General features: G+C 41.4%; 1 protein-coding gene across 2 annotated transcripts in view; it reads left to right on the forward strand.

The window, feature by feature from the left end:
* RANBP3L (RAN binding protein 3 like) overlaps positions 1–10,931 on the forward strand; it is a 114,393-nt gene that overhangs the window by 64,890 nt on the left and 38,572 nt on the right. For both annotated transcript variants that reach the window (XM_019517960.1, XM_019517959.1), the window contains exons 2-8: positions 4,123–4,181; positions 4,455–4,494; positions 5,585–5,662; positions 7,210–7,281; positions 8,362–8,433; positions 9,043–9,188; positions 9,579–9,682. In XM_019517960.1, the coding sequence (XP_019373505.1) occupies positions 4,123–4,181; positions 4,455–4,494; positions 5,585–5,662; positions 7,210–7,281; positions 8,362–8,433; positions 9,043–9,188; positions 9,579–9,682 (571 nt within the window). The remainder of the gene's footprint in view (positions 1–4,122; positions 4,182–4,454; positions 4,495–5,584; positions 5,663–7,209; positions 7,282–8,361; positions 8,434–9,042; positions 9,189–9,578; positions 9,683–10,931) is intronic.

Genomic DNA, 10,931 nt, shown 5'->3' on the forward strand with positions numbered 1-10,931 from the left:
TTTTTTTTTTTTGGACCAAGCTTCTTTTTAAAAGCTTTCATAAGATTTATTTCTATTGGGTCTGATCCTATCAGTGCTGCCCTAGACAGTGTAAGAGCCATGATGCTGGAGATACAAACGGGTCTCCCCCTGGTTCTGGGGGGAGACGTCATTTGGCCAAGGTGGTATCAGGAAAACCTCTCACTAAATGCCCTGAGAGAGACCTTTCCTCAGGGATTTGTTTGTTCCTCTATTTTCTATTTTAATTTTTCTTGGCTCCTGCAACATGCTATACCCTTTACAGTGGGAAACATACCTGCATTGGGTTTTGCATTTGAAGTAACTTGAAGGCATCCTGCAGTTTGAACCCTAATAAAGGGAGCAAAGATTAAAAAAATATTCCTTTTTGGAAAAGAGAGAGAGAAATTGTTTCATTTAATAACTGTACAGGGCAAAGAGGAGGCTGCAGTTTATGGGCACTGCTCCCCTCTAGTGGATAAAAATTGGAACTACTCAGCTTTGGGCCATAGATTCATTACTGCTACCAGCAAGGAGAGATTTTCCTATCACTCCAGTGGCGGGGAATTGTGCTTTTGGAGCAAAATATCTGAATTTGCACCCTGCTATTGCTGTGAAGGTCTCAGCAGCCATTGTGAACAATATAGTGACAATGATGATGCCCTTGTGGGCTATAGATGGGTTAAAAATCATTGGAAGAAATACTTAGGCAGCTAAATTCAGCCCTTCACTAAGAAGGTGCAAATACACATCAAGGACTATAAGACAGGCCATAACACTTCTAAATTATTTTGGAATTTAATGGAAGGCAGATATAATAGTGCTCATAATTCATTACTATTACTTTTGTTTCTCGACTATCACAAGTTTCATTTCATCTGATTTATGTGAGCACCCGTTCCTTATGTAAGTGTTGTAACAGATTTTTCATAACCATTTTTTACCTTTACGGATATTTTAATATTTTCAAATTTAAAAGGAAATACTCTCAACTTTAAGCTTTGATGGAAGTATTATTTTATCATTTAGTAACTGATCACAAAATTAGAACAATTTAACCCCATGCAAGCCAAGAGAAAGGTGATCTTCTCTGTATATTTTCACTGCTATAATTGTGGGGAATAGCTTGATATTCTAAGTTGATTTTATGGAGAGTCACAGTTGTAAAAATTGCATGTTTTGAGGATGCCACATTTTTATATGACAATTGGCAAAACAGCAGGGGTAAAATGCAGATTGGTCCCTGAAGTGCCTGATACCTTAGACTTTGACAAGCATAAACCTGGGCACCAGGGCTACAGGAGGTTAATTCAGAGAAATAGTGTCAAATACCTGTGCATGTATCCAGTCAGCAGGGAAAGTTAGGAGCAGCCTAAAGGCAACACATAGAACCCCACAGGCTGAGCATGGAGCCATCTAGAACTAACGAATAAGAAATGTTGAGGACATACTTGCATCTGAACTCCTGCCCCCTCTCTATGTGCCTCCATGTACTCAAATATCCAGAGCCTGGGGTCCTCTTCAGCACCTGACAAAGGAGGGGGGGATATGCTTACTCACCTTTTACATATACCCTAGTGGTTAGAGCACTTCTCCAGGAAAACATTGATCCCATTTCTAGGCCCTTTTCAATTTGAAAGGATTCAAAGCTGCATCTCCCACCTCCCAGCTAGAGTGCTGTAGTTACCAAGTTATACAGTAGTCTAGCGTGGGGCACCCCTGAGCTCTCCTGTTGAAGTCTGGTTGTATACTCAAGAATGAAAGAGTCATGGGGCCTGAAGGAGAACAAGTAAGAAGAAGCCTGACTCTGTAGCCTAGTGGTTTGCACTCACCTGGGCAGGGGTACTCCTGAGTTCTGCTCCCCAGATTCTCTCTATTTTTGTCCATTGACTGTCTAATCCAATTTAATGTAATGTAAAATGCAAAAATCTTGCTGGCCCAAGTGACAGCATCTTCTCTTTTTATATGCTAACAGTCAACTTAGTCTACTTTGATTTTGGGGCAGGGCTTTTTTCTATGGGTTTCTTTGAGAAGTGCTTAGCATACTTGGAGTCACTGTACCTCCCAATAAATAATTTTAGAAAATTTTACTTTTAATATTTTAAAATAGAGATTGGGGTAGAATTAGGAATGGGTTTGAGGGAGGAATTTGAAAGATGATGCTTGGGATACATACAGGGATGGTTTTCTCAGAGTAAGGGGTAGCCTAAAAAGGGATAAAAGTTAAAAGAATGGACAACGTCTGGAGAAGACTGAGAGCCTGGGCTTCAACTACCTGAAGCATGGTGGCAGAGAGGATGGAGCCTGGCAGTTCTCAGTGGTGGCAGATGACAGAATAAGAAGCAATGGTCTCAAGTTTCAGCAAGTGAAGTTTTGGTTAGATACTAGGAAAAACTTAATCACAAGGAAGGTAGCAAAGGAGTGGAACAGGTTACCCAGAGAGATTGTGGAGTCTCCATCCCTGGAGGTTTTTACAACCTGAGTTGACAAAGCCTTGGCTGGGATGATCTAATCAGGGCTGGTCCTGCTTAGAGCAGGAGGTTGGACTCAATGACCTCCTAAGGTCCCTTCCAACCCTAATTTTCTATGATTCTGTGATCCTGCCCAGCCTGAGCTAGGAGAGGAACAACAGCTTAGCCAGAGCTCCATAGTGAGATCCCATTGTGAGGGTAAAGTAGGAGAAAGACCTTACTTTCACCTTTGGCTTTCTCAGCCCAGCTCTCCTCCTGATGCCTGCAAAGCACCAAATATTGCCAACAGCCCAAAGGTGACACATGGGTCAGATAGCAATCTCCCAAAAAGACAAAAGAAACACATCAGATGATAAATTGAATGAAATGGTTAGGCAATAATTTGAAAAATGACTGGAATTTCCCACAGAAAGGCACCCCTCCGCAGCAAGGAGTTGAGCTACGTGTGCCTGCTGGCTCGGAGGCAGATAGGACTACTGGGGACTTCCTGGGATGTGGGACTCCCTGTCCAGCTGTGGACAGGTCTGGTTCTCTCCTCAACCAGACTGAAAACTGTAACTGGCATAAGGACCACAGCATGAAGGAATTCTTAAATATTTAATTGAAACTTGGATCTGGTTCAGAATGATGAATGGTATGGAATGAGAAATATTGTGAGAAGAGCTCCCAAATCTGGAGATACTCAGGCAGGAAGAAGTGTGGGTTGGCCAAAGTGATAGCAATATATTTTTTAATGCATTTTAATGCTGATTGAGGTGAAAGGCTTTTTAGATAAGTGTTTAGTTACTGTAGTAATGGGGACACTGAATACACTTAATAACGAAACTAATATTTATTCCCAGATTAATATCTGTTTAATCTATCTAGAATGTCTATTGAAATCAAGTGGAAGTTCCAGCATGGTATAGACTCAAACCCAGAGTTTGTAAAGTATTTGGGGATCTTCTTGGGTGAAAGATGTTAATTTTGAACTGCAGGTAGATGAGGCTGAACTCTGCATGTAAAACTCGATTGGATTTAATGAGAGTTTTACTTGAGTTAGTACAGCTGAATCTCACTTCAGATTTTTAGCAAAAGATAAAAGCACTATACTTCATAATACCAGGTCATTTAGGAAGTGTCTTAGAGTAAAAAGTGTGATTCATGACTGGACTCTGTGGAGACCTATTCCTGACTCTGTCACTGTGCTGCTAGGTGGCTTTAGGCAATCACTTCACCTGGCACTGGTGATGCATAGGGGGTGCACGTGCACCCCCTGAGATTAGCTGTGCACCCCCTGGAAGCACCAGCTGTGAAAGCAGAAGTGCTGGCGGAAGTGCACTTCCAGTTCCGCCTGTTTCTCCACTGGTGGTTGGTGATCACCCGCAGGGGGACCCCGCCTCCAGTCGGTGATTGGCTGCTGGGGGACCCTGGACAGCGACCAGCTGCTGGGGGACACTCCTCCACCCCCCCGCCCCGTCGTCAATCTGGTGCCCCCCCCAAGACTTGGGAGGCAGCAGTCGCCCATGTCACCTGGCCTAGGCCTCAGTCCCCCCATCAATAAAATGGGGGCATATTCCTGATGCCCTTCTCAAGGCACTTTGAAATCTTTTGATGAAAAGCCCTGCTTGAGAGCTAGGCATTATTCTGAAAACAGACCTCTCTACTTTTCCAGAGAAATCAGTTATTGCTCAGCCGATATTTGTGTTTGAAAAGAAAGACCGACCTTTCAAGGTAAGAATTTCAGCTTTTCCCTTTGCATGGGCCATAAAGAAGCCTGGAAATCAGGCAAGGCAGGCCTTGGTCCTGCAGCCCGTACCTGGACAATGCTTCTAGGGAAACCAATGGGACTCTTGCTCAAGTGAGCTACAGAGGGACTGGGAATGAAAAGTAATGGAGATCAGAACCAAAATTTTGGAAAATATACTTGGTTGCTGTATGTTGTGCCTGATGTATGAATTTGCAGAGATCCTCATCTCATTTACGCTTTTTCTCTTTTTCTTTCAGAGGCTTGCAGAAGAACCAATTTGCACAGCTGAAAACGATAGTAATTATCTCATTAAAACTGAATAAACTTGCTGTAAACATGTAGTATGATACTGGAACATTTTAACTGCATTCGTTGCATGCATAAATAGTTTTTAGAATGTTATAACATAAAACGTCTGTTACCAAGCATAGATACAGTGAGGCACTGAACCACCAGGTTTACCCTATTCTCTTTCTTCCTAGTCTCCCAAAATCCAAATGCCCCAGAGAGTAGGCAAGTGAACTAATGGCTGTTGCATGCCCTCACCTCTTTTTTAAGTACTTGTGATAATGTGACCCCAGGCACTGAAAGACACTATGGACAGAGTCCTACTTTAGCCATCTGTTCACAAGCAGCTGAGGCCTGTGCCACCTGCTGCTTAGTGATATAGGGCCTGATCCAAAGCCTACTGAATTCACTGAAAGTAAAGTGGACCTTAACGGGCTTTAAATCATGGCCCCTTTCCATGAATGGATTCTGCCTTAATCCTCCCCTGCAAATCATTCTGGGTGTGTTTACATGTGCACATTTACTGCATAGTAACCAAAATTACTGTGCAGTACGGATGTGTATCTACATGTGCACGCCCGTACTGCACAGTAAATATGGCAACTTATACCAGCTTGAGCGTAAAGTTGATACCTGCATCATACAGGTATCAAATTTATGCCCGATTAGTTACTGCGCAGTAACGCACGTGTAGATGCCTTACAGCACAGTAACACTGTGTGTGGACTGACTTGAGACTAGCGAGACCCACTAACCTCTTTAACAGAGGTACAGTAGTAGAATGTTTATGTAGTTCAGTCAGGACAGATTTCCTGGAATTATTCACCCAGAGCAAATGAGGGCAGGTTTCATACGTCTGTTAAAGTTAATCCCAAGTCAGTCCACACCCACCATTAATGCACTTTAAAGCCTGCACATGTAGACGCTGGCTTATTCCCAGTAGGTTACTGCATAGTAAATTTAAGCCAGCATAAATGCATGTATAGGCGTGCCCTCTGAGTATTACCATTGTCTGGGTTTAATACTTTACTGCAATATTTTACTGAAATCTGTTGCAAAATTGAGTTTTATAGTGCACAATATGTTACTTTTCTCATAGATTTCATTAGTTATTCCAAGAAACGGGCAAGATCATCATCTTTTACTTTCCAAACATCTGACTCGCAGTCTGGCCCAGGTATAGCATTTCCCTCAATTCATAGTTTAATGCCTGAAATTGTGTTGTCTAGCATGATAAGCAAGAAACAAAGACTTTTTTCCTTTCGTTCATATTCACTTTTTATTTAGAATAATTCCAAGTCAGAAAAACACGTACACTTCAAAATTGACCAGCCAGTAATTCTCAAAAGAGGATTTAAACTTTTCTAAGTATCAATAAAACCTTAAATTAGCAGAGGGTTACAATCTTACGTATCTGAGCTATTGCCACATGAAATAGTGGAATATTTAGGTAGTTCAGTCAAGACAGTTTTTCTGGAATTCTTCACCCAGAGCAAATGAAGGAAAGTTTTGTACTTCTGTTAAAGAGGTTGCTGGTTCACTGCTGTATAGCACTGTGAGTCCCAGAGAATTAAGAAGCCATGATGACAATCCTCCTCCACCCCCTTATCAAGTCACCTGGAAACACTTTCAGGGGAGCTGGAGTTATTTCCCCAATATAGAGGAAAAACCTATACAAATCACTGTCAGCTACTTTGTACTAAGCATATGCAGCAGAAATAATTTCTACTTTAAATCACGTAGTGACTGTAACAATGGGAGTAGATGCCCTTCCCAAAATTCAGTCCTTAATGTCAGTGTCATACAGCGGCCTTTCATTCATTTCATGCAGCCTTTATAATCATTTCATACAGCCTTTATAATATCTTATATTTACTTTTATTTAGTGGGACATTGAATAATATTTCTTTGATCTATCCTAAAAATCACATTTAGATTGTATATCTATATATATACACCTTATGTTCTTTGAATTGCTTCATACCTCAAGGGCTGAGTGGTACTGTTAGAATCTGCCAGTATGGGTGCCTGTAGATGTGTGGGGAGGCTACTCTGATGCACTGTAATTATAGCACATCAGAGCAGACTTGTTAATTAGCATGTTCTGGCATCCTCCAAGTCTCATGTATCTGCATCCCTGCACTTCAAAATGGTGGTAGGGGCACTTTAACTAAAGCTTGTCAAATGAGCTTTAGCTAAAGCGCCCCTGCCACCGTTTTGAAGCACAGGGATATTGATACATGAGATGCTGCAGGTGTTTTAATTAGAGCAGCTCTTGGAGCTCTAGTTAAAGTGCCCTCTTCCCCACCCCTGGAGCACATGTAAAAACACCCTATGTGTCTTAGAACCTGCAGTAACAAAGGTGGGAAATTAAGAAAAAAACCCAAACAGTTGAGTACAGAAACATCTGTGTCACATAATGCACCAACAACAGGCATGCCAGTATAGAGCAGCTGCTAGAATTTTAATCACTGTGTTGTGCAGTTTGGCTTGGAAAAAATATAGATGATGGTATGTTTAAGCTCTGTCAGCTCCTTCTGTATATGGAGCTGCACTTGCAATATGGGGGAATTCAAAGTCTACATGGCAAGGCCTTAGCGGTTAGGTGATAACAGTTATATTCTGCTACCCAAGAGGTATCCATGACACATACATTTTGCTAGCATGCAAAACTCATATTTAGTGCTTTGAACAGATGGTAATTTTAATGTCTTATATTTTCAGATAATCTCTCTCAGAAAAGAGTAAGATCATCTTCCTTTACCATCCTTCCTACCTTTCCCCCATCACAGCCAGGTAATTAAGAAATGTGTAGCAAATATTCATGTAAAAAACCAGAATCATTAAATGTATAGAACAGCTGTTTCTGTGGAACAAATCTAAACAGGGTTGGACCAGGTTGGCATGTGAATAAGGCAAAAGAAAATTCTTGAAGTGTTTGCCATTCAGTAGGTGACATTGTTTTCTCAGTTAGTATTGCACTGATGTCCCTTTGCACTAGGGAATGCTGTGCTGCCAGGAGAGCAGTCTAGGGATGAGACATAAGCAGACTATACTGAGAAAATGTAGAAAAGAGCTAAAGAAATGGGGCCGGTTCAATTCTATCTGATACATAGACTTAAGCACCTCATGTGCAGTCCTTTTCCACTTTTGCATATGTCCCTCCTATTCCTTACTGCATTCTGTAACATAGTCGTTTTAAGACTCATGACAGTATTTTACAAAGGTAGATGCAGTAACTTTTTCAGGGATTTAAAGAAGTGATTAAGTGCCCAAGGCCACTTAGATGTCCTTATAGACAGAATAACATCTGACCCAAAATGTGAACTGGGTTTGTTTGGATGAAAACAAGGGTCATTCATACAACAATGCTACCTTCTCTTCTGGGACACCCATTCACCTGAGTCTAGCTCTGCCCATTTGCCCACTTACAAATATGGAAAAGGGCAAGTGGTTACAAATTCTATCACTTGTCTGTCCCCCACACCCTGGAGTCATGATACCAGTGCTAAGAATCCAGGGACTCAAGCAATTGTGGGCTAGAGCTTTTTAAGTAATCTGGTGAGGGGGCAAAGTTGCTATAGCAACAAACCAGCATCTTCTTGAAAACGAAATGAAGTGTCCATATATATGGACTATCTGTCATGCATTTTATCAGACACTTTTAATGAGACAAGGTAGCCATTCCTTTTGAACCTTTTTGGGTTGCACTTGGAAGCTTTCTAAAAGCAATAGCAGAAATACCAGCATACAGGGATGCAGTGAGCATAGACTGTAAGGATAAAATGTTCATGACCTGCTCAGACACTACAGTGATGAGGGCTACAGAAATGCACATAATAATTTAAGCCTTTTGAATAAACGCTTCTTTTGCAGTAAAGAAGAATAATATATTCATGACCTCAGCTCTTCTCCAAAGAAGTAGTGACATCACAAGTACAAAAGAAGGTAATTATTGTCATCATAGCAGTACATATCAGATGTTAATCCAGAGCTGCACACTCCAAAAGTGCAGAACAGGTCAGTCTTTGTCCAAAGCTGCTTACAGTCTAAGGCTGAAGTTCATCCTTGTATAGAGTGCCTGTGCAACAGAATCATTTAGACCAACTTAAGCCTTACTAGAGGACCAAAGTAACCTATGTTCTGGGCCTCCATTTAGGAGTGAATGTGACCATGAGTATACACATTTCTGATACATCATATAATAGGGAGTGAGCCCTGCTTCCACTAAACGCGATGTGAAACTCCAATTAAGTAAGTGTAGGATTAAGCTTCATGTAGTCAGAAGATGGATGTGTTGCAGAGTTGTACAAAATTGTTTTAATGTATATTACACCACTTTCTAGATTTGGAAGATTAGCATTGATTGGTTTCATGACTGGTGTGTTAGTAGGGTTTTAAAATACCAAAGGGCAGTATGTATAAATAATATGGGTAAATTCAGTTAATTTAAAATATCAAAACACACACATATTTTGAGTCACCAAAGACAAGAATGTATACTTTAAATGTGAAGTAAAAGTTGTGTATATGGTAACTTATTTTCTCTTTTGCTAGGATCTTTGTCACACTCGCCACTGTGGAATGTCATCAGACCTGCCATTTTACAGCCACCGCCAGTGCAATTATACAAGGAAAGAAAGCAGACCTGTATTGAACAAACACTGCTATTTCCAAAGGCTGAAAAGAAAGAAACTATTCAGGTAAAAATGAATTGTTATGACAAATGTCTATGACTGTTTTTCCATGTGACTGAAGTGTAATAATGTTTAATTGAAATTACTTGTTTTGTGGGGGGTTCCAAAACATTCAGGATAGGCCTAATTTAAATCAGTCGGTATTACATAAATGATTTTAGTGGGAGATGTTGTATCAACATTGAGTGTTTTTGAAAATCCAGCCTTGCTTAAATGTGATAAAAGTGAAGATATTTTCAACTTGTAGTTCCATCAAAATACATATGTTCTAGTATATATCTTACTCATGTAAGCAATGCTTACTCATCTGAGTATGGCTTTGAAGGCCCTATATTTCCAGTAAAACTGTTTATTTTTTCTGTAGCATATCCAATTAATAATATTACTTGTTTTCAGTTATCTGAAGAGTGCTCACCTTCCCCAACTGAGAACATTATGAGTTCCAGAACAGCAGAGAGACCATGTGTCATCATGAACCTTTCAAGCCCTAAAACAATAGGGTAAGTTAGTCAAAGGGTATGTCTGCAGTGTTAGGTGTCCATGTACTTTGTGCTTTCTTCATGCTCAGGGTAGGCAAAATGACCTTCCTTTCTCTACATTGGGTGCATCTACATGTGCACTTACTGCGCTGGAGTTTATTGGAAGCATGTTCAAATTGTGCACCCTGGAGCAATAAACTCCAGCGCAATAAGTGCACCTGGAGACAGACCCAATGTAGAGAAGTTGTATCAATAAGCACTGAGTGGACATTGGTAGCCAGGGCTTAGCATGTGTCTAACTAAACAAAGAGCGTGTCTACCTATGATGTTTATTGTGGAATAGACTAAGTAGTTCCACAGCAAATGTCTTGGTGTCTACAGGTGCAGGGCTATTAGGTTAGAGTAAACTTATAAACTTGTAAATACAAGTACTATCCTACTGCAGCATTTTTTACTTCACAGCAGCACATGTGTAGATGCTGATGAAGCTGGCTGGGGCACAAGGCTGCTTCAGCATGGTGGCTGCTTGCCAGCTAGACCCATACTAGACCATGCTTCTGCCCCAGCCAGCCCCTCTGCAGCATGTTGAGCTGGGCAGGAACATCCCCAGGCGGCAGGCTGATCCCCAGGCCTCTTGCCCTCTGCCAGATGGGGCTACTCTGACCCAGCTCAACGTGGAGATTTTCGGGGATCCCTGAGAGGAACTTCTCCCAAGCCGATGATGCTCCGTTGTGCAATTGAAGATGCTCATGCTGGTACAGAAGTGGGTTGCTATTGACGTCTAGAAACAAGTTGTCCAAGACTGCTACAGGTCTGCAGATAACCATTGGCAAGCCAATGGTCAGTAGTAGTGAACCTTTGTGATGCCATTATGAAAGTTGTTTACCTGGGCTTGGGACAGAAATTATACATAAACCAGTATAAGAGATCAGAAATCAGTTCAAATCCGTAACACAACAGAAGTTCAGTACATATAAACTGCTTTCAAAATGGCAGATAAACCTGGACAGATGTAGTATCAGACTTAACTGATTTAAGTTAAATTAGTTTATTGAACTTTTGTTCCAGATTCCCCTCCAGACTCAAGTTAACTTACAGTTCGCTAGCATCCCAGGAAGCTTTGCACTTCCCCCACAAACCTCCTCTTGCAGGGTGGGTGGACTAGTTTTCGCTCAAGCTGCCTGCTCCAGCTGAGCAGGGAGGCATGCTCTAGTGCTCCCCTTCCCCCGCCCCCTACCCCGCCTTCTGGCCTGGGCCACTGAAGGCATTT

Source organism: Gavialis gangeticus, unplaced genomic scaffold, assembly GCF_001723915.1.
Source record: "Gavialis gangeticus isolate Ggan-Ray unplaced genomic scaffold, GavGan_comp1, whole genome shotgun sequence".
Classification (NCBI taxonomy): Eukaryota; Metazoa; Chordata; order Crocodylia; family Gavialidae; genus Gavialis; species Gavialis gangeticus.